This window comes from Copidosoma floridanum, unplaced genomic scaffold, assembly GCF_036245765.1.
Source record: "Copidosoma floridanum isolate Cflo_tuat_1 unplaced genomic scaffold, Cflo_Japanese_pri ptg000005l, whole genome shotgun sequence".
In the NCBI taxonomy this organism is placed as follows: domain Eukaryota; kingdom Metazoa; phylum Arthropoda; class Insecta; order Hymenoptera; family Encyrtidae; genus Copidosoma; species Copidosoma floridanum.
The window spans coordinates 4859282-4884008 of NW_028321882.1; the positions used below are offsets into that span (position 1 = coordinate 4859282).

At 34.7% G+C, this 24727-nt stretch overlaps 2 protein-coding genes across 2 annotated transcripts; both read left to right on the forward strand.

Moving 5' to 3' along the window:
* Window positions 1-11340: 11340 nt before the first annotated feature.
* LOC149375654 (uncharacterized) lies at window positions 11341-14819 on the forward strand. The gene is made up of 5 exons (XM_089598077.1): window positions 11341-12250; window positions 12676-12881; window positions 12930-13359; window positions 13417-13643; window positions 13776-14819. Exons 1-5 carry the CDS (start codon window positions 11341-11343, stop codon window positions 14817-14819), a joined length of 2817 nt encoding a protein of 938 aa, XP_089454203.1.
* A 12-nt stretch (window positions 14820-14831) lies between these two features.
* Window positions 14832-16577, forward strand: LOC149375655 (uncharacterized). The gene has a single exon (XM_089598078.1). It carries the CDS (start codon window positions 14832-14834, stop codon window positions 16575-16577), a length of 1746 nt encoding a protein of 581 aa, XP_089454204.1.
* Window positions 16578-24727: the final 8150 nt, after the last annotated feature.

Here is a 24727-nt window from a genome sequence, read left to right on the forward strand (position 1 = left end):
TGTGAACTTCGTGGCTCTTGGAAGTGTCAAGTGACAACCGAAGCGAGCCATGAAGCCTAAACACATGAAGTCAGCAAGTACCGGCCCCATAGCAAGTAAGACAAAGAAGTTTAACTAAAACTTCGTGCAAGGTGCATTTCTTTGCGCGGCGTTTTAGTCAGTAGCCCGCTGCCGCTCATCAAAAGCAGACGTAATAATTAATTTTATAAGATTAACCAGACGTTCCGTCTATTTTTTCCTTTTCTGTTTTATTTTATATATATACTAGTAATATCAAATAAAGTGATATAAAACTAATTGGAAAAGGAATTTAAATTATTATAAAATAATAAAAAACAAATAAATAAATATAAAAATAAATAATCATAAATCGACGGAAAGAGAAAGTGCAGGTCGTCAGAACTGATAATTAGCGGATAGAAAGGTAAGTTAATCTGGATATTATATTCAACACTCTACTTCTTCCTTCCTTTTAATCTTTTCTTAAACAAACAAATAGTTGGACTATCTGCTGTCCCGCAGCCTGTGAAGGAGCGTGAGACTGTAGTCCACAGTTTTTAGTTTTTGATTTGAAGCTGAAAACAAACTTAAATGACATTAAACGTTATTTAACAGGAGTTTTAAATGCAGGTTTTCTTCCAGGCTGTAACTGTTTTTACGCTCTTTATTCTTCTTGATTAACTAATCACACATTACACCAGTCTATAAACTCTACACTGGATTCACATAAATTTAAACTAATTCATATAAATTTAAACTTATTCATATTATTTCAAACTTTACATGTGACTTGACCATCACTTTCTTTAATTTTCTTTTGGTTTTTCTGTTTTTTTTTGTTTTTATATAACTTGTATTTAGTTCTGTACCTTTATTTTTAACTCAACTTCTATTTTTTATACATTATTTTTATTTATTAATGAAATTTTCTCTTAATTTCAAATGTAAATCTATTTTCAACAACTAATTCGTAACTTTTGCGCACTTAGTCAGAAATTATTAGATATTATTTTTACTATAAATTATAGCTGTATTTACAGCTATAATTAGCTACAATAATAGCAATGGTTGACTACAAAGTAGCTATAATCATGTAAACATAACAACTTTAAAAAGTAGCTGTTTACAGCTATAAATTTCTTGCAAATTTTAATTAACAGAATTGATTCAAAAATTTTTTTTTTATAAGGTATATCAACCATATAAGGTGATATTATCCGTATAATAACACTAAAAGTGGGTGGTTCAAGTATTTTTGAACAATAAACGAAAAAAATTTTAACAGTAACATTTTTTTGTTTCTTCGTTTACTGTCTAAAAATACTTGAACCCCCTACTTTTAGTGTTATTGTACGGATAATATCGTCTTCTTTGGCTAATATAGCTTAAAAAAAAAAAATTGTTTGATAAATTATGTTAATTAAAATTCGCTAGAAATTTACAGCTGTAAACAGCTACTTCTTGTAGTTGTTATTTGTACATAATTATAGCTACTTTGTAATCAATTATAGCTATTATTGTAGCTGATTATAGCTGTAAATACAGCTATAATTTATAGTTAAAATAATAGCTAATAATTTTTGACTGAGCATTTTATATTGTACTCTGTAAAATTAAAATTTGAGACCAAACGCGGTTATACCAAATGGTCTTATAAACGTTACTTACGTACTAACTTATTTACTTACTTACTTACTTACTTACTTACTTACTTACTTACTTACTTACTTACTTACTTACTTACTTACTTACTTACTTACTTACTTACTTACTTACTTACTTACTTACTTACTTACTTACTTACTTACTTACTTACTTACTTACTTACTTACTTACTTACTTACTTACTTACTTACTTACTTACTTACTTACTTACTTACTTACTTACTTACTTACTTACTTACTTACTTACTTACTTACTTACTTACTTACTTACTTACTTACTTACTTACTTACTTACTTACTTACTTACTTACTTACTTACTTACTTACTTACTTACTTACTTACTTACTTACTTACTTACTTACTTACTTACTTACTTACTTACTTACTTACTTACTTACTTACTTACTTACTTACTTACTTACTTACTTACTTACTTACTTACTTACTTACTTACTTACTTACTTACTTACTTACTTACTTACTTACTTACTTACTTACTTACTTACTTACTTACTTACTTACTTACTTACTTACTTACTTACTTACTTACTTACTTACTTACTTACTTACTTACTTACTTACTTACTTACTTACTTACTTACTTACTTACTTACTTACTTACTTACTTACTTACTTACTTACTTACTTACTTACTTACTTACTTACTTACTTACTTACTTACTTACTTACTTACTTACTTACTTACTTACTTACTTACTTACTTACTTACTTACTTACTTACTTACTTACTTACTTGTGTTGTCACCTGCATGAAAATTTTGCGCAAATCTGCGGCAATCAGGAGTGTTTCGAGTCAAGACAAAAAACGCACTTGACTGATCGTCAGATTTGTGCACTTCTTGCGCAAGGATTTTGTGCACTCGCCTGCACGCTAATTTCGCGCAAATCTGCTGCAAGCGGAACTGCCTCAATTCAGAATGTCAACGCACTTGACTGACCATCAGATTTGCGCACTTCTTACGCAAGAGTCTTGCGCACTCGCCTGCACCCAAATCTTGCGCAAATCTGCCGCAATCAGAAGTGCGTCAAATCAAGATAAATAATGCACTTGAATGATTGTTAGATTTGTGCACTTCTTACGTAAGAGTCTTGCTCACCTGTGGTGCATCAGAATTACGTTAGATCTTGGGAGCAGACTAGATGCAGACTTACACAATTTCGCTGTCAATGTAAATTTTGTGCAAGAAGTACGTTAGGATTGCAAAGACGTACCTGACACAATACAACATTTATATTTTCTTAAAGTGACACAATTACTCCAAAAATTTGTTTCTTACCTTCAGCAAGATAGTGACTGATTTTCCCCTACTTTGCTCAGCAAATAAGTTTTCTTTTATCACAATAGCAAAAAGATGTATGTAACCCACGAAAAGATAGATAAAACCGTGTAATTGCAGGCATAATTGGTATAACTTCCAGCTGCATCTGATCTCAGACATATTTTAATTTTTCTCTTATGATGAAAAACATGATGTCCACTTTATTCAGGGTGCAGTAAAATAAGAAATAGATTACTTTCTTTCTTTTTCTATCCATAGTAAGAATAGGTTAGATGTACCTTAACAAAAAACACTTTGTAGCTCGCAGTTGTTGATTATACGGCCTGTGCCTAACATACTGCATACAAATACTAGCAGCTCATCTTCCACATAAAACGGATAAGTATATAAGCCATACATAGGGTGCATTCCGTTATTGTCACGTGACTCACAAAAATAAAACGGAACGTTCTAAAACTCTCGTGAAACTGAAAGAGTGCTCCGAAACATATGAGTGCGAGACCAGTGGTGGTGACGCTGCGGACGGGCAGACTTTTGACCACGTACATATAGGTATAAATTATGTTCAGTAGATGACGTAGGTAACTGCCAGCACTGTCAGTGATGCCGCAAATAATATGCTTTGGAACGCTCCGTTTCAGTTTTGCGAGAGTTTTGGAGCGTTTTGTTTTAGTTTCACAAGTCGCATAACAATAACGGAGTGCACCCATGGCTATAAAACTCGTTGCTTCTCTTTCACAACCCATACACAGATCGTTAGTAGTCTAAAGATTATAGTATGGCTAACAGAAAAGCTAGAAAATGTGATGACTATTTTAGTACAACGTGACTATTTTCCTTCACAAGAAATTTTAGTCCCAGTGTATTTACTATACAAAAGTTTGTTCTACTAAAAACGTTTCAAATCAAGTAAAAACATTTATGGTTATAACATAGTTTTCGCAAAAAAGTGCGGAAAATAGGTGTTTTCCGCACACTATTGCGAAAAAACTTGTACGCAACTCGTGCGAGTCAATCACCACTTGTGCGGGAAATCGTCTTTTCCGCACTTGTTACGGAAATATAATAATAATAACTTACGGTAAAGAGAAAAAATACACAAATAGTTTTTATACATTATATTACTTTTCAGTCTGTTTCAAATCACTTTAAATGAAAAAAGTCAATAGGACATAATATGTCTTTATTAATTCCCTATTAGCATTTTTTAACCATTTAAAAATTGGTAAATAAATTGTATTTTTAATAAGCTGTATTCTTAAGATATTTAAGAAATAAGTTGATTCTCGTAAAAAATACATTAATAAGTTAACTAGAGTTGACTTAGTAGGATGTTGATCAAAATTTTCAATGTAATACAAAATTTTAGTTAGCTCAGAAAAATGTATACTGTGATTAGTTAACCAATATTGGCTTGACAAAAAAGAGTGTCTTTTTTTATGCAAACTAACTTTATAACGTATCGGATGTCGTGATCGAGCCTCTGGTTGCCTTGCTGTCGGCACTTATAATAATTTTCATACTGTAGCAGTATACGGAGCATTCACTAGACTACAATATTCTGAGCTGTTTCACCGTGGTAATATCAGTATTCATAAATGTTATATGTAAAAAAAAAATTTTCATGTCTATAAGGAATAATTTGTCGTAAAATGCATTATAGTCAACAACGAGAGCTGTACTAGCGATGTTATGTCATAACATACGTAAATGTGTGGTCATTTTATACTTATAAACGAAAGTTTCATTAATAAGACATTGTCTATCATTACAGTTTAAGATTTCCTTAGAATGTAAGTAATATCATCGGTAGCAATGAAAGTAAATGTGAAAAGGTTGACAATAAACAGCTAAAACACATCACCAACCAACTTTCCGTTGTAACGTTAACTTACGATACATTGGATGAAATTTAGAGTCAGAGTAATTAAACTAATAATTTTACATAAGACTGTTTGCTGTTCACAAGTTATGTCTATTATGTAGAAGGACGTATCACTGGTTCTACAGCAAAATAGGTCTTGAAGTTGTTCTTTTTTACGAAAGTAAAAAGCAAGTAAAAAAATAATACTTAACAAGATAGTGGTGTCTTATAAAAGTATAGAACAAACAATTTAGCTTTAAAAATGTAAAGAAAAACTGAAGAAAAAAAACGTATTCAAAAGTAATGGACGAGATAAAATTTAGTTGTATTTAGCAAAATATGAAGGCATTACTTAAAAAATACCTCAAGAAATAAGAGAAAGTCAATGTGAGGTATTCATTTAGCGCTCGTAACTAAATTTCAATGCATGCGTAGTAGCAAGGAGTCGAGATACTGTGACGCTGCACTGCAGTATCGAAAACGTATAGCTTGATTCATTCCTGCGTGGTCAGTCAGTCGATACGCACTCCCTGCTTTCGTATTTTCTTATTTAATTTAATTCTGCTTTATTTCAGTTCAGCTTACTATTCTGTTTTTGATTATAAAGATTAAAAATAGGGTATAGTTATGATAGTAAAAATAAACGTATTCGTATTTAACAATAAGAGTAATAGTGTCGAACATTTTATTTATATACCCATACATCCACACTGCTAGCAAGTCATGAACCTTAAAAGTGTAGTCTAGTTGTGAACTGAAGACTTCCCTAGCCTGACATTTTTTTCTCTGTGATCGAGCCCATCTCGAGTTTACTCGCATTGTGTTCACCCTCCACGTTTTTTTTCCCCTTTTTCTTACAGGCCATTGACGAGGTGGCGTTGAGATTGACATCAGCCATCAGGGAGACTGAGCAGATCAAGGTGGTGACAACTGATGGGCTGAAAAAGATTGTGAAAGATATAATAAAAAAAGACAGTAAGTAACTGACAATGACATTCATAGTGTTTTATCAATCGTTAAAATATATTTTGTTTTTCCTTGTTTCGAAACCAAAACGGTGGAAGAGTGGTAGGGATGAATGTTATAGATATTATCAACATGACAGAAGATAGAATTTATAAAGTCTTTCATAATAATACAAGACCAGTACTCTGTAATTTTCGAAGTTCAAGAACCAGCTCGTATTTTTTCTTGTGTGAGGCAGGTTCACTTTGGGGTACGAGGATTTCATTTAGCTGCTGCGGCTATAGCTACCACCGTGGAAGACGCCTTACAGTGAGAAGAGGGACTCTCGTTTTAATCATGGCTTGTGTTTGGTCAGGCCAAGGATGTGTATTCTTTTTAGCAGACTTGGTAGCTGATGGTGCATACAGAGCGACCATCTTAGATAGAGTTTTGTTTAACATTTCAAGTCTCCATAAGGTAAGGCTTCAATCCTCTCACGTAGGTTTTCAAGCTTGGACAAGAGGTAGATACCAACTCAAACCAAAATGCAGAAATTCAAAATTTTTATTTTTTGTATACTACGCGTGAGCCCATCAAAATAACAGGTGGAATGTGTCTTTGATATGAATTTACTGGATTTGCTGTCAGAAGTATATAAAAAAATTGAGGAGAACGTAAAAACATTTAAGGAAGTGATAATGACACATCGTGAAAACGAAGAATTGTTTTTATCTAACGCTAAAGTACCATATCAAAGAAATATAATTATTCTGCGTTTGTTATACATATGATTATGCTCGATTGCGTTAGGATTGTGCTGCTGTTATAGATAACTTTAGATGTATTGCGTTTGCATGCTTAAGTCATTTGCTGTATCTCGTCCCATGGGTGGTGTGCATACATTGCGCTTATCTGTGCGTGTTTGCTCATGCTTCTCGGTGATACAGCTTGCGTTTGACAGGTTACTTAAAAATAATATACATAACTTAATCTAAGTCATTATCAAAGATACGAGTGACATGACAATTACGACAGAGGAGATACCTTTAAGTAGATAGAAAAATGTGGTGGTATATTTTACGTCATTCCTAAACATAAGCATCATATTCCAGTTACAGGTTCTTATCATAGCAAGATAGAAGATTCAAAAACAATAACACACGTGCCAACAAAAGTTTAATGATAAACATAAACAACGGAAATCTTTAACAAGATGGTAAATAAAAGATTTGAAAAATAAAAAAAATTCGAATAATCCTTTAAAAAGATAGCAAATTAAAGATTTGAAATATTAAAACACAAATTTGATTAATATTTAAACAAGATAGCAAATTAAAGGTATGAAGAATAAAAAGATAGATTTAATTGACACTTAAACAAAATATTAAATTAAAAATTTCAAAAAAAAATTTGGTTTTAGTTATATCTTAACTAAAGATAGTAAGTCAAAGATTTAAAAATTAAAAAGGTAGATATGGTTGATACGATAACTAAATATAGCAAATTAAAGATTAAAAAAAAAAAAAAAGAAATTCGATTAATACATAAACTAAAAATAGCATATAAAAGGATCTAAAATATAGAAAAGATAGTTTTAAAAAACAGATCGATAATTCTCATAAGAAGATAGTGGGCCTAAATTACGATCGTAAGATAGAATTGACTAAGGGAGCATACAAAAAAGATATTAAGGAGATTAAAAAGTTGATGAAAGATAAAGAGCAGACTTGGTATTTAAATACCAAGTAGATTATACCTAGCTTTTAAAATAGAGATCACCACATTACCCATCCTACGATAATGGGGTTAAATCTAATGATATGAATAAAGTGATATTTAAACAAACGCGTATCAAAACACTACAAAATTTACAATATTAGATTTGATCCCGAAAAGCAAAATGCTACTAAATTTTGCTAATTGTTCGATGTACTAAGAGATCTTAAACTTGTTAGTAAAACTCATAGTTTTTTTAAAGATGAGAATAGAGGTAGCTTTTACCATACGACTGTCAATAAAGTATCACATGTTAAAATTGCATATTTCAATAGACTATTTAAAAGCAAAAACGGCTCGTCCTTTAAGTATTAACGTCAAGGATAAAGAAGGTAAAAGTAATATGTAATTGCTACATGCTTAGTACTTGCTTGTACTTGCTTAGATCTTATGCATGCAGTAGTATGTTACCTCTGCTCTCTAGGAGCACGTTAGAAACTTTAGTAAACGATTGTAAAAATAATAAAATCAAGATTGTAGCAGACTAAGGTGCTACAAGGCATTTTGCATAATAAAAGTTATACTTTTAAAATTTTCTAAATTGAAAAAGAAAAAATAGATTGAATGCGCGAATAAAAATTCCTCCGTAAACTTGAGAGCGAAGGGAGAAAGGTAAGTTTTGGTTGGTAATAAAAAAATGACGTAGTCCTAAAAAGAGACATTTGCACCTAGGTGAGCAAGCAGTTTAAGTTCTTCAGAGATTGGGAGCTGAGCATCCGCTGGCCTGTCCAGACACTTTTCAATACATTGGTCAAATAAAATGATAGCTACCTTGAATACGTTTATTTTTAATCTAATAATAGATTTGAATTAAATAATATTTTATTGTGTGACATTTATTAAGATACAAAGAAACAGTAGTACTGAATTCAGCCAAGAAAATGAACGAGTACTACTGGTTGACTGCACTACTACCAGCTACATTTTTCTAAGATCAGAGAATGAAAAATCTTATGAGATTTGGGATATAAAATGTCATGTAAGACTTGTGTTTAGAGATATCTGGGAAAAAGATAAAATACTAAGCTGAAATAATCATAAGGTAGATATTAAACGAGATCAATGGTTCATTAAGTTCCGTAAAAATAATTATGAAGTATTATCAGAAATAGAGAGGGAACAAGAAGTCAAGATAAAAAAAGGGCAACCAAAAAAAAAATTAAGAGCTGGTTCAAGAAAACTTTAGAACAATTGACAAAGAATTTAAATCAATGCACAAAAATGAAGTACGAAAAATTGTTAGTAGAACAACCAGTAATGTTGAAGGAAGGTAGCCATACATCACAGACCCTGTGATCACAGGTGAGTGAGAACGGGTATAACAGCTCACCCAGCATACCAAGAACTGCCTGATAGTGATTATAAAAATTATTTACAATAATTCATCTCAACAGCAGATCAGCTACCCTGATTGGCCATTTTCATGGCATGAAATATGACAAGTTACTGAACATTAAGTTAATAACCAGAAACACAATGCTAATAAGCAGTCAAATAAGTACTAGAATAGAAATAACAGACAAAATCAACAATCTAGCAATGAACACAATCACTGTGATAATCATCAGATTAGAACAAGGGATCAAAATTTTAAGAATTAATAGAGGAACTCTGATAATTATTAGAATAATTTTGAACGATTTGATGTCAAAAATCCTAATGACTTTTATACTCAAAAAAATTATAATTGTAATCCTAGAAATAATCGAGAATATCAGGGCAGAGGTCAGACTTTTGATAGATATCCCAAAAAAAACAACTATAATAATTATAACTAATAAAGTTTCAAACCTTTATATACAAATTACAATTTTAAAATACAGTTTTAACCTTGAAATTACCATTTGCACCATTATTTTAACCCACAAGTGGCTCATTTTAATTGTTGTTCAGAGGTGAGCCTCCAAATCCAAATACAATTTTTTTACTGGATATTGAGCTGAAGTTATAAACATCGCAATAAATTTGAGATCATACGCATTGTACATGTCAGAAACTTGGCGTAGACTGTGAGCCTCTAAGCATAAGGTTGTCTATCCCAGCAGGACAAAATTGCTGTATTACACTTATGCTCCATAATGGCACTGCCACAACTTTATTAAATAAGACCAGTTGCACTCATATTTACGTATACTTTTAGGTTAAAACTCTCGTAAAGACCCACAAACCACGTTTTGTGTTAATATGATTTTATAGTATAAAATGATAACGTAACAAATCTCTTTGTTTTCTTTAACTTTAAAAAGTCAAGCAATTGAAAAGAAATAAGTAAGAACAGATACCAATAAAACTTGCAAAATAAGCACAAAACAATTAAATTTTACCAACCATTCTTAATACAAACAAAGAAGCAGGGTGTGTGAGAAATGAAATTACCCATAAAAAATTTTATGACAAAACTTATCGTAGGCTGACATAAAAAGTCCAATGTATATAAGTCCAAATTAACTAATAATAGAAATAAATAAAGTGGCACACACTGCAAACATAATTAATTAGATGACCAAAATACACTCAAACCCCATGACATTAAACAAAGTAAAATTACTTTCAGTGTGGAATAGCATTGCTGTTCACGAGAACGCGTTTTTAAAATGCAAACAAAGACCCTGAAGCTGCTGTTGCTGGTTGCGAGAGAGTACAGCCGAACTCAAACACATTCTTAAACGTCACATCCATGAACTAGCTTTTACACTTACATGTAAATTTACCAGCAAGTAAAATTTCGGCTATACTGGCTTCTCTCGCTCGCAGGCACGAGTAGTTAGGCTTTGTCTCTCGAGCAGATCAATCGCTCAGCAAAGCATAGTTGCGTCGTTAACGACCTTTTGCGACTTTTAACGTCGAACTTACCGAGTCTCGCTTAGCTCAAAGATTGTTCTGTTTTATTGTTCTTTTTCTTCTAATCTAATCTTGTTTATACTTTCAGTTGTTTCTTTATTCCGTTTTTCAAACAAGCAAGCAAGCACACATATTTTTGTTATATTATTAAGTTTATATTTATTGTTACCTGTTTGTTAATAAATCTGATTTTAAAAGTTAAACGAAACGAGTGCGTGATTTAATTATATTCTCGAGTTTCTTGCGAGATTTTGTCAAACCCTCGAAGAAACGCTTTTGACGCTGTAAAGGCAATATTTTGATCCGGCGGCATAAAAGTTGATATCGCGATACGCCGTTGGCTATTTAATTAAAAATTTATAGTTGGCATTGTCGCCAAAATAAACATGGTAGCAGAGCGTGGTTGCCTTTACTAGTGCCAAACAGTGACTTGAATTCAAGCATTTGGAAAAAGCTTAAACTATTTTCAAGGATTTTGTACACCGTCGGCATCGACTGCACAAATCATACCCTTGGACTTGAGAGGAGAGAATCGTCGTCAACAGGCAACACTCGGGCATTAGTGCTTATCATTTCAAGGCCTCCTTATTCATCGGCTCATACAACTCAGCTCGACCAGCGTATCTTCAGCGGTATTTTGATGAGCTGGAGTTGGTGGGAGAGGTCGGTGTTGTCATACGTTGCTTCGGCTAAGGTACAGTGCCTCTTCGCTCTCTTCATCTCGCTCCTTTGTTTTTAAAACATCTCGCACTCGTCGTTTTCAAGGCCAAATAGGTCGGTTATTTATTTAGATTCCAAAGGGTCTCGAATTTTTGAATGCTTATACATCTAGCCTTGTACGTAACGGAATATTTGCTTCCTTTTGTTTATATCGCACCTTTTTTTTCGTTCGTGAGCATTATTTTGTTTTCACAAGTTCAGCGTTTCTTTGGCATTTCATCAATAATATGGAAGAATTACTTGAAGAGCAATTAGTTAACTTCGAACTCGTTATGGATTTCCAAAAAACAATGTTAAAAACTCCTAAAGAAAAGCGTTCGATTGGTTGGTTTAAAACGCAACTCGAAAATTTAGAAAAACAGTGGAACGAATTTTATAAGCCGCACAAGAAACTTCTAGCATCAAACGAAAGATTTAAGGACGAGAAATATTTCGAGGAAGACTATTATTCCTCAGCGATTGCACAATATACAAATACGAAGACTTTGATTTTAGGAGTAATAAATCCAGGACGCAATCAGTCATCGTTACAGGGTGATAATAATTATGTCGATATAACTATGGAAAGCTCCTCCTATAGATCCCCTCTACCAAAAATCGAGCTGCCAAAATTTTCGGGTAAGCAACTTGAATGGGAAACATTCAAGGGAATGTTTATCGCGCTTGTACATGACGCTCCTACCATTCCGCCAATCTTGAAGTTGCAATACCTAATTCTCTCGCTCGAAGGTGAAGCGGCTAATCGATTCAAAAATCTTCAGATTACTGCCGAAAACTATGAAAGTGCTTGGTTGTCAATTCAAGATCGTTACGACAACAAAAAAGTTCTTCTCGCAACACACATGTCTCAAATTATTTCATGCCCGTCTATGCAAAAGAAATCGTTCGCTGAAATAAATCGCATTATGGACGTCGTGCGCGAGACCAAACAAGCTCTTGAAAATTTGCGTATTCCCGCTGAAAGAATGGGAGAGTTGTGGCTAACGCATCATATAGTAAGTAAGCTCGATACATCAACGCGCTTAGAGTGGGAACGAGAGGCTGATAAGGGTAACGAATATCCGACATATAACTCGCTCACCGAATTTCTCGAAAGGCTCGTTCGTGTGTTAGAAGCAGCTTTACCTACCACCTCAAGTAGCTCGAACTCTCAGTCGAAGTCAAGCTCGCAAAATTCATCGAACAAATCAAAATCGATAGCTGCGCACACAACAGAAGTTACCTCAAACAAGAAAAATGCATCGTGTCTCTGCTGTCGTGGAACGCACTATCTTTTCGCATGTCAAAACTTTAAAAATTTAAGCTTGTCTCAAAGATATGATTTTTGCAAAAAAAAAAGTTGTGTTTGAATTGTCTTCAAACTTCTCATTTTGCCAAGCATTGCCCTTCGCCTAAACGATGCTTTGTCTGTCAGGGCAAACACCACACAAGGTTACATAACGATTCTCAAGGATCGACATCAAAACCTGCAGTTGTAAACGACTCTTTGTCATCGTCTGACTCTAGAGACGCTTCTTCAGTCCATTTTTCGAGTCAGAGAATTGTTAAGAGTGTTTCAGCAGGCAAATCAATTCTTTTGGCTACTGCATCTGTAGCGCTAGCAGACGCACATGGCAACAAGGTCACTGTGCGTGCTCTCATCGATCCAGGAGCTGAGAGATCATTCGTCGCGGAACATGTGCTTTCGCAGCTTTCACTCAAAGCTCAGAAAATCTCTCGCTTGATAACTGGCGTGGGAGCTGAGGTAACTTCGATCGCTCGAAAGGAAGTAAGTATCTCACTGCTCTCTAACGTCGATAAAAATTTTGTCATTCAGTTTTCGGCTTTGGTGTTGGACAAACTCACTAATCTCTTGCCAAAAGTCGAAGTTGATCAAAACCAATGGTCACATACGAAAAGTCTCAAACTGGCCGATCCTTTATTCTTTAAGCCAAGTCGAATCGATTGCATCCTCGGTGCAGATGTTTATTCATCAATCATCATTGACGGCTTAGTGAAAGGTCCAGCGGGAACCCCAATAGCTCAGAACTCTGTGTTCGGATGGATTCTGACAGGAGCTCCTGCGAATAGTCAATCGTGTCATCATTCTTCAGTTCAGGTGTTTCACACATACACTGAACCCTCTCTCGATAAATTCATGGAGAAATTCTGGGAGATAGAGGAGGTCCCTCAAGAAAGACACCTCACCCCAGAAGAGCAATTTTGTGAAGATTACTTCTCTCTTACTTATGCTCGTAACCCTCAAGGTCGTTTCGTCGTTTGACTGCCATTTTTTAAGCAAGTCTCGTTTTCTGGTTCGCGAGATATAGCCGTAGCTTGTCTCTTTCGCTCTGAAAAGCGTCTAAACAAAAATCTACTCCTCGCCGACAAGTACAAGGCTTTCATGCAGGAGTACTTGGATTTAAAGCACATGGAATTAGTCCCGTTAAATCAAATTTCACGTGAAGCTTACTACATGCCTCATCATGCAGTTTTTAGACAAGATAAGCCTGAAAAAATCAGGGTAGTATTCAATGCTTCCCAAAAGGATGTAAGTAAATGTTCGCTTAATGATGCACTGTCTCCAGGTCCAAAACTTCAAGCGGACATCACAATCGTCTTAACTCGATGGCGATTCCAAAAATTAGTTTTTGTTACTGATATTATCAAAATGTTTCGACAGATTCTGATTCATCCTGATAATGCAGACTGGCAGCGCCTTGTGTGGCGACCCTCAGTTGAACAGCCTTTGCAGGATTATAGAGCGCTTACCGTCACCTACGGCACGGCTCCAGCACCTTATTTGGCTCTTCGAGTACTCAAACAGCTGGCTCAGGACGGCCGTACGACGCATCCAGAGGCATCCAAGCTTCTGGACCATCAAATCTACGTGGACGACATATTCGGAGGCGCGGACGAAGTCGACTTAGCTATCGAACGACGTGATCAGCTGATCCAGCTTATAGCATCAGCAGGGATAGAGTTGGGTAAATGGTCAGCAAATAATCCAAGTCTTCTTGATGGAATTGTAGCTGGCAACATTGATGAGGTCCCCGTTGACGTGGACGAGGCGGTATCAACGCTAGGTCTCAGGTGGCTTCCTCAAGCCGATAATTTTATTTTCAAACCTACAATAGCACCCTCTTCATCGATCATAACAAAGAGAATTATTCTCTCAGAAACTGCTAAATTATTTGATCCATTAGGTTGGCTTGCACCAGTCATCGTAACTGCAAAAATCATGATGCAGGATCTATGGATCAATAAGTTCGATTGGGACGTACCGATTCGAGGAGATCTCTTGCAGCAGTGGATGAAGTTTCGTAACTCTCTGACAAAATTAGACGTCATTAAAGTGCCCAGATGGATAGGTTGTTCTGAAACATTTTCTTGGCAGCTTCACGGTTTTGCTGACGCTTCAAAGCAAGCCTACGCTGCAGCAGTCTACGCTGTAGTTCCTGGTCAATCTTCGGTTCTTCTTATGGCCAAAACAAAGGTCGCTCCAACAAAAATGGAGACTCTTCCTCGGTTGGAGCTCTGTGGAGCACTGTTGCTTGTACGCCTAACTAAGCACCTGCTACCTAAGCTGCATCGACAACCGCAGTACATTCACTTCTGGTCCGACTCCAAAGTCGTGCTGAATTGGCTAAAAGGTCATCCATCAAGATGGCAAACCTTCATCGCCAATCGAGTAAGCGAAATTACATCTTTGTATCCACAAGCTTAGTGGCGACATGTAATGTCCTCGTACAATGCTGCCGACTGCGCAACTCGAGGACTTACACCTCAGCAACTCTCCGAACATAGCCTGTGGTGGTCAGGACCCATATGGATGACATCACCACAATCGACATGGCCTTCAACAACAGATGATGACTACGCCGATCAACAGAACATTCAAGCATTGGTAATGCAGGAGGCAGCTTTACAAAAGCATGTCGACGACGACTGTCTGATATATCTGCAACGCTTCTCTAGTTTTGCTAAGATACGCCGTATCCTCGCCTATTGCGCGCGATGGATACTCAACGCTCGTCAGGTAACTGACAAACGTCAATACACTTACTTATCTGCTCAAGAGCTTTCTTGGGCTTCTGCCTCTTGTTTTAGAGCACTACAACGTCGACATTTTTCCATCGAATTGGAGCAGCTACAGGCCAACAAACCACTTTCTAAGCGAAGCAATTTGGTACGATTGGCACCTTACTTAGACGAGATTGGCCTCATTAGAGTTGGCGGCCGTTTAGAAAATGCTCCACTTCCATACAGTGAGCGACACCCTATCGTCCTGCCTGGCAATGACACAATTGTAAAGCGACTTGTCCAAGATACACACATTAAGACACTGCATGGAGGAGTACAACTCATGCTCTCACAGTTGTACCGAACTGTGTGGATCACACGAGCCCATCAGCTCGTCACACGAGTCTACCGGAATTGCTACAAGTGCATCAGACACAACCAGAAAAGTGGACATCAGCAGATGGCTGCACTACCAGCTCAAAGAGTTACTCCACTACGTCCATTCGCCATAACTGGGATAGACTACGCAGGGCCAATCCCAGTGTTTTTCTCCAAAGGTCGGGGTGCAAAAAGCACGAAAGGTTATTTAGTAATTTTTGTTTGCTTTGTAGTCAGAGCTGTCCACATCGAGATCGTGTCTGATCTTACGACCGACGCATTCATGGCTGCGTCTGATCGCTTCACAGCTCGACGAGGAGTCTGCGACACGATCTACTCAGACAACGCAACAACATTTAAAAGGGCATCGGCGGAGCTCGGCCGCATGTTTTCTGAGACCTCTGAGTTCAACAAAACGGTAGCTGGTCAACTTGCAACTAGAGGCACAACATGGAAGTTTATTCCACCACGAGCGCCCCACTTTGGCGGCCTATGGGAGGCTGCAGTACGCAGCTTCAAGTATCACTTCAAAAGAGTAATTGGCGACTCCAAGCTTACTTTTGAAGAGCTTTCTACGCTGGCAGCTAAAGTCGAAGCTTGTCTAAACTCTCGCCCTCTATCCCCATTGAGTACAGAGCCCACCGAACTAACAGCTTTAAAACCAGGGCACTTTCTCATTGGTTCATCGTGCCTCTCACATCCAGAAGAAGTCGAGAAAACGTTGCAGTTAAGCACTAGTAATCGCTGGAATTTGCTATGCCAAATGCGCAACTCTTTCTGGAAACGTTGGAGAGGCGAGGTGTTACAACAGCTTCAGCAACGTAACAAGTGGTTACATCCTCAACCCAATCTACAAATAGATGATATTGTACTGTTAAGGGATGATCTTACTCCGCCAACGAAGTGGCCACTTGGAAGAGTCACGACGCTCCATCCTGGTAAGGACGGACTCGTCAGAGCAGTCACTGTCAAGACGGCTGATAGTAGCTTTGTACGCCCTATCGTTAAGCTAATAAAGCTCCCAGTCAACACGGACGTTAATGATACCTACCAGCAGCTACAATTAACAAATACAACTTCTTAACAATCCATGTGAAGTGATTTCAGCAAATTCAACAAAAAAAATTGACATTTTAATAATTTAAAAGAATGTACTAGTATCGATTTTTTTTTTTTCAAACAATTTTTTTCTAATCGAAGATTCGTTATGTATTTTTTACTTTTGTAAAACTTATTTACATATTCTAAGAGGATGAGCGATCCTCATTCGCTTGTCTTGCCCTAGCATATGAGAGAAATTTCAGTTTTACATTTTTTTCTTTTTCATGAATTTTATATTAATTTTTTCTTTTTTTTGAGTTGCATACATATAAGAACTTATATTTTTTAATAATTAATTTGCTGTGATACAGCAAGGTGGGCGGTATGTTCACGAGAACGCGTTTTTAAAATGTAAACAAAGACCCTGAAGCTGCTGTTGCTGGTTGCGAGAGAGTACGGCCGAACTCAAACACATTCTTAAACGTCACATCCATGAACTAGCTTTTACACTTACATGTAAATTTACCAGCAAGTAAAATTTCGGCTATACTGGCTTTTCTCGCTCGCAGGCACGAGTAGTTAGGCTTTGTCTCTCGAGCAGATCAATCGCTCAGCAAAGCATAGTTGCGCCGTTAACGACCTTTTGCGACTTTTAACGTCGAACTTACCGAGTCTCGCTTAGCTCAAAGATTGTTCTGTTTTATTGTTCTTTTTCTTCTAATCTAATCTTGTTAATACTTTCAGTTGTTTCTTTATTCCGTTTTTCAAACAAGCAAGCAAGCACACATATTTTTGTTATATTATTAAGTTTATATTTATTGTTACCTGTTTGTTAATAAATCTGATTTTAAAAGTTAAACAAAACGAGTGCGTGATTTAATTATATTCTCGAGTTTCTTGCGAGATTTTGTCAAACCCTCGAAGAAACGCTTTTGACGCTGTAAAGGCAATATTTTGATCCGGCGGCATAAAAGTCGATATCGCGATACGCCGTTGGCTATTTAATTAAAAATTTATAGTTGGCATTGTCGCGAAAATAAACAATTGCCTTAAGAAAAAACGAAGAGACATTTGTCAACTAAGTCAACGTACAACTAAAGCTTAAAGAAGTAAAATTGCATACAACATAACAACTCTGTATTGTCAAAATTCCTTGAAGTTGTAAGAAAAATATAGAGTTCAGTAATCCACACAGTGTGGAGTTAGTACAGAAAAAAGTACAGAATGATTTTCTGAGCTTGGTGAGAAAGTAAGCTATTATTACCCATGTGGCCTTACCTGCATAGTAACCATACAATCAAGCATCAATTGGTATAATTTTTTTGCCCATTTATGTAATATACTATATCCTAACGTACTTGCGTACACGGTTATGGACATTTTTTTGGCGTTGCTTCTAGCAGACTGATACCAATCGTTAGAAGGAGAATATTGTCAGGTGTCCGTAAGCAATCAATACAGCAAATTTAAGACAGTCAGTCTGTTGCTATTATGTTTCGATTATTATTAGAAAGTGAGTTAGCCAAAATATGCCGTAGTAACTGTAATATTTGTAACTATTGCCATATTTATTTTACCCTGTATTTATCTTATGTCATATGAAATCCCACTAGAGTACAACATTTAATTCAACAATTACCTTTATGTACCCACTGGTACAAAAAAAGTTTTTGAAGAACACGTAACAAAAAAATTTGAGAATGGAATAACTGAGCTTTTATCATTACCATATAATTCATCTCTAATACCCCAAGGACATTATCAGTATGGACAAATTCCCAAAGGCTTGAAAAACGCATATGCCACGTTCCAACGACTGATATATTTTATATGAAGAGGTTTATCAAACGTAAAAATGTTAGTGTATTTAATTAGTATTATCATTTACCCAAAAAATTTAATCTATCAGGACCGTGGAGGGAGGTTACTTTTTAACTACTTACTATCTGCGAGTATAATACTTGACATAGATGAAGTTGAATTTTTGTGAAAAAAATAGTATTCCTTGTACGTGTTAGTCACTGAAGGATTAAGCCAGATCTTAAAAAGATACAAGCCATTAGAAAATTTTTCTAACCAAAATCTATAAGAAATATTAGACAATTTTTATGACAAGCAGAATACTATAGACATTTTATGTAGGATGTTTTGGAAATAGCAAAGCCACTGTCATATCTGTTAAAAAAAAAGAAAAAATTTTAATTGGCTGGAGTGCAACAAAGAAGTTTGTCAATACTAAAATATCATCAATGTCAAGAACTTGTATTGCTATTTTCTGGCCTTAGTAAATTATTCAAGTTAACATTAGATTTATCTGACTACGCTATTGGAGCAGCATTGAGTCAAGAAAAAAAAGGATTTAAACACTCTGTTACATATATATCAAGAACTTTGAATAAAACCAAAATGGATTGTTCTACTATTTAAAAGGAATACTCAGCTGCACTTTAAGCAATGCATTATTTCTGTTTTTTTTTACTAGGAAAAATGTTAGTCTTTGTAGGTGACCATGAGCCCTTTAATAAGATCCAGGACAGCTTACAACGTGCTAGGTGCCTAAATTTATCGATTATGAATATACCTATGAATACCAGTCAGGAAAACTCAATACAAACGCTTAAGCATTATTTAGAAATTCAGTGAGACCATTTCTGTAAGCAAAAAGCAATATAAATAATGGGCTACCTTTACTAAGAGTGATGATGAAGGGTCGAAAGAAATAGTGAAGAAAAAAAAAATAGATTTACAAAGTCAAAAAGAAGAAACAGTAACAACGTCTAATTAAACCATCAAACCTAAAATTTTGTCAACAACCTTGAAGGAGACAGTAGAAAGAACAAAACCTAGGAGATTGACCAAATCAGAAAAAGAAAAAGTTCCTAAATTGACCAAGTGCCTGACACGATCCCTAAGTTTAAAAACAAACAAAAAACGGCAAAAATTAGACTATAGTGTGATTACTTCGAGGACTTGCACAAACAAAATTCCACAGCTACAGATATCGTTCGCATTTCGATTAAGTATATAAAGGAATGTCAATATAAACTTATTCAAATATTCTAGACAATTAAAGGTAAATATTTCAAAATTATTCGCTTTAACATGACACGCTAGTGATCCAAATACAGAATTTACTGGAACAAAATAAATTGTGCTGAAAATGATGGAATGCCACAATTTTTATTAAGAGATATAGATAATTTTAGTAGATTATCTAATATATGTATGTTTCCTAGAAATAACCATAGTGATACTGAAAAATTTCCAGAAGAAGATACTCAACCACCAGTGTATAACCCTAGACGAAGTGAAAGATGACAAGGACTGACTAAAATGGATGTAGACTCAAATACTGATACTAACTCGTACGTAGCAAAAAATACTGAGATCTCCGTTGCTTCTGTCATGCTTAATGAAGATTTAAATGATGAAGTTTTTAGAGACTAACTTAAAACTACAAGTAATATTAATATGGTTGGTTATTGAAAAAAAGAGCTTACAAAAGAAATAAATTTAAGTCTTTAAGAATATTTGATCAAGACTGAGGAGAACGTTAATCTCGAACAAGCTGATACATAATTTTGATGAAAACTATAAATTTTAATACAGATAAGGCAGATTTTGGAATTCAAAATATATAAACCGAAATAGACACTTATGACCATGGTAATTTTAATTATTTCATAAACATTGTAAGTATATCAATACATACAACCGAATTTGGAACCCTGTTTAATAAAGATAAAATTTTAAGAAAATACTGAATGAGTGAGAAATTTATAATTACCCCACGTATTCAGAAGAATATAACCTCAACTTCCAGTACATTAACGCAAACAAGTACTACCATGATTGTAAAAAATCAACAATCTAAAGCACCCGACTTTGGCAAAATAACAGAAGAACCCCGAAATAATTGAAATAAAAATAACAACAAATATTTAAACTGCAATAAAAATAAACTAATAAATTAAAATACTGCTTTTTATTTTCTGCTACTATGAGATTTTGTACCCTTTTAAATCAATCAATTGATAAAATATCGATAGGGAAAGTGTACGTTAGTCTTAATAACAGTAGCAGTAAAACTTATAATTATGAGAACTTTTATAGAGTAAAGCTAATCAACAATCTAATTATAACGAAATATTGCCTTACATACAAACGAAAGAGTATAGTTTATTTTATCTGCAAAGGTTGTCATTAAGTCACATGTGTCTTAAGACTGTTGAGATTGATTGGTAAACTAGACTGTAATTATTTGAAATTAAAGCAACTAAAAGTAAGCTAAATATTAGTAACACTTTATGAAGGGCATGCTATACTGTCATCTCCTAAAAGACTTAATATACTGTCTTTATAAATGTCATCGTGATAAGTAAAACACCTGTCGTTTTAAAAATTAAAAAGGTCTTACGGAAGCTTTTTCTTAAGTCACTCAGAAAAATATTGTTGAGACTATATGTTAAAACTTTACAAATTTGGAGAAAGGAGGATCTCACAGACAAATACCCCGTGGAGGTGGCAGGATGAGGCTAGTACTCAGCTTACAACTCTTCTTTTTACGTCATGATCTTGAAATGAAGCCTGTAAATAAAGAATAGCCAAAAGGGCTTCATGTAAAAAAAGGCTTGCGCAAGGCAGAACGCAATCATTGGATAATCTCAAGCACTAAATCTCTATTTATTCCACTGATACAAAAGCAAGCGTGTGCGTATGCGTGTGTGTATGGGTGTATTTTGCTCGATTATGCTGATTATAAGGCACGTATGGCCGGTGGAAGGCTTTCCTCTCAGAGCCGATGGCATTCAATAGTTCTGTCACGCATAGAGAAAGTTAACAAAGCTAACACACTTTTTCACATGCACACTGCGTTTACCTGGATTTTCAGAACCTTGTCTTTAATCTTGTTGGACGAGCAGATGGTGTCTCAACAAGAATTCTCAGCCTGGTATCTTGCTGGCAAGTCACTTGTTCGCAAATGTAAGGTGTCAGGAGTTGACAAGGCGATGGTGAGGCTGTCCCTTGGTGACTAGGTATACTTTGCAGTCAAGAGACGCACGTATGTACGCTACATGTACCTTGTCTCCTCTAACTTGATGGCCAAGAGCGTTTCTTGCTAATACTCATATCAAAACGCTTGTCTCTCCTTCTTCTTTTTCTCTCTCACATGTATTATGACTCCCGCCCCTTTCTCTCCAGCCTTTCTTTCTCGCGAAGTCTAGGTGAGTGTAAACAGTGATTGAGTATTCACCGCCTCTTATAATATACATCGTAGACCAAAGTAGTATCAAGACCGAAGAATCGTAATTGCTAATGGACGCTGATTGAGCAAATTATCATGGGAAAGTTATAGCTGATAAATGCCATAGAAAATTTAAAAATTTTTTAGAGTTGTCTATTTTATAAAGCAAGAATCTTGTACTGTAAACGATTCTAGTTATAAGGTGGTTATGAGTTAACCACTGGAGGCAGAGATTGTGGCTTGAAATGAGTTCTAACGTTACAAGTGCTTATGGACTTACAAGTTCAACTACCAGAAGATGTGAGTAATTAGGCAACATTAACAAGATCTGCAATTAACGTAATGCAAGCAACACCTGAAGCTAACAAGGATGATGAAACATTTCGGATGTTACGATTTGTTAGAGTAAATCGTGCAAGGACTGTAAAATAACCTTATAGTTCTAACTATATTGTTGAATTCTTAAAATACAAATATTGAATTAAGGATATCTATTTTTAAACCAAACAACAAAGACGGGAAGATGTTATTCCTGTTTATATAACATATAGAAATGCTGAGTGGGTCGAAGACATAAAAAGTACAATAGTTTACTGCATGACTTAGCAGCCTCAAAATTTAAAGATAAAAAAAATAAAAAACCTAAATACCAATACAAACACGGAGAACAAAAGCAACACCAGTGACAATATAACTATTAAAGACCGTGACCCTCTTCGTTCAAAAGTCGTATCAAAGTGATTAAAATTAATCTTCTCTTCCTTAATGATCAAGTATTAAAGCTTTCAAAAAAGCCATCCTTAAAAAAAATGTTTCCCAACAAAGCTGACTGTGTACTTCATGCATCTTGAAAGTATCAAGTGACAACCGAAGCAAGCTACTAAGCTTAAGCACATAAAGTAAGCAAGTGCTAGTCTTATAGTGTGTGAGGCAAAGAAGTTTTGATTGAAACCTCGCAAGAGGGGCACTTCTTCGCTCGGTATTTTAGTTAGTAGCCCACTGCTACTCGTTAAGTGCAGAACTTATTTACTCAAATAACTTACTTAGTAGTGACTTATTTTTTGTTCATTTCTTTTGTTTTTTTGTACGAGTAATTAAGAATAAAATAATTTTGAAAAAAGTTAAATAAAATGAAGACTGCTCAAACTATTAAATCAATTAAACTTAAGCTGCTAGAAAAAAGATAAACACTGAGTCCCGAAAATATTATAGGATTTTCTTCCTTTTTTTTCCTATAAACAAATGAACAGTTGGATTCTCTGCTGGTCCCACAGCCAGTAGATGAGTGTGAGAGTACAGTCCACAACCTTTAGTGTTAAATTAAGGGCAGGGCTTAATAATATTCATAATCATTGAATGTACTGTTTTCATTTATCTATATAATATTCAAAAGTCTTGGAATGTACAGAATGTGAGAAAATCTTGCTGTGTGTCTACCTCTCATTTTTATAAGACTGTTGTATGTTGTAGAAAAAATTAAACAACTGCGATGTATTTTTTTTTGTCAGTGGAGAGGCATTTTTAGAGAGTGAAGACAACTTTTTAAAAGCATTCTAAAAATAGAATTGTAGAAGTTTTTTTAAGGCAACTGATTGTGGATTAAGTTTCAACGCTAAATTGTTTGCTGTATAATAGAAATTTTGTGTCTGTTATTTTCACTTTTTTCAAAAGCTTCCAACTTTCAAAAGTTATCGTTTTTGAAACTAAAAAATTTGTTTCTTTGGTTACAAATTAAAAAAAAATGGAATTCCTAAAGTCACTTAAATTAAGTTAAAATATAGTTTTTTGTCAGAAAAAAAAGATTATAGTCAAGAAATTATGGTAAATTTCCTAAAACGTTAATTGATAGTGGTTATCAACTTTTTTCATTACAAAATCACATTTGATGAAACAAAATATGGGAAATACATAAATTGTATACCTTAAAAGTTTTTCACTTCTGTGTGTTGAGTTTTTGCAATATTTGTTACTAATGCAATTAATGCAAAGAGATATTCTAAAATAGTAAAAAACATCTACGGAAAGCATCTAGTATTCTTATACTTTAAAAAGTTGTTGTTTTAATTGATTTTATTCCTGTGATAACATCTACTAATAGGATTGATGGAGTAAGACGACAAAATAAGACGTCTTATTTTGGTAAATTTAAGGAATTCTAATATTTGACAAGAACGACAATTAATCCAATGAGGATAAGTTATAAGGAACACTGTCTAATAGTGGTATTGTCGTATTTTTGTAGTTTTTAAAAAACAAAAACAACGATTTGACTGTTTGGACGACGTCCCATCCCTAATCCCATTCGTGAGAGTTGGAGCCTAATGAGGGCCAGAGCGTTGTCTATACAGTCGAAGCGTGATTTTTGTTCTTAAATGAATACAAAAATATGACAGTATTAACATTGGACGTTGTTTTCAATAATTTTCCAATCGTCGTTTGACGTCTTATTTGAATACAAGTAATATTCTACAAGCAGCTTTTTAAATTATTAATGCACCAGAAAATTCTCTGAAACATGTCGAATTATAATAATTAAAAAATATTGAATAATTCTTCTTTCAACACTTAATTTATCCTTGAAAAAATTAAAAATCTAAAGATAATACACTTCAATTTAAGCAAGAATTCAAAAATTGTGAAGTGATGACCGTTGTAGATAATGTTTCGTAGAAACAGTCTACTGATTCTAATACATATAGTACTATACATAATGTTAAATTAAGTTATCAGAACAAATAGTATTTAGCTAAATACTGAATATCTGCAAAAGTTGAAGACTTAAGCGTTGATACTGTAATACAAACGTTGCTGAGAAAATCAGATACATGAAGGTATTGCGTGAATGAAAAAACTAACTGCGATTGCTGAATTTGTACTTAAAGAGCTTAGAGATTCTACAACGGTAGAAGTATTACTTATTATACTGAATTTTGCAAATAGGCTTTGCA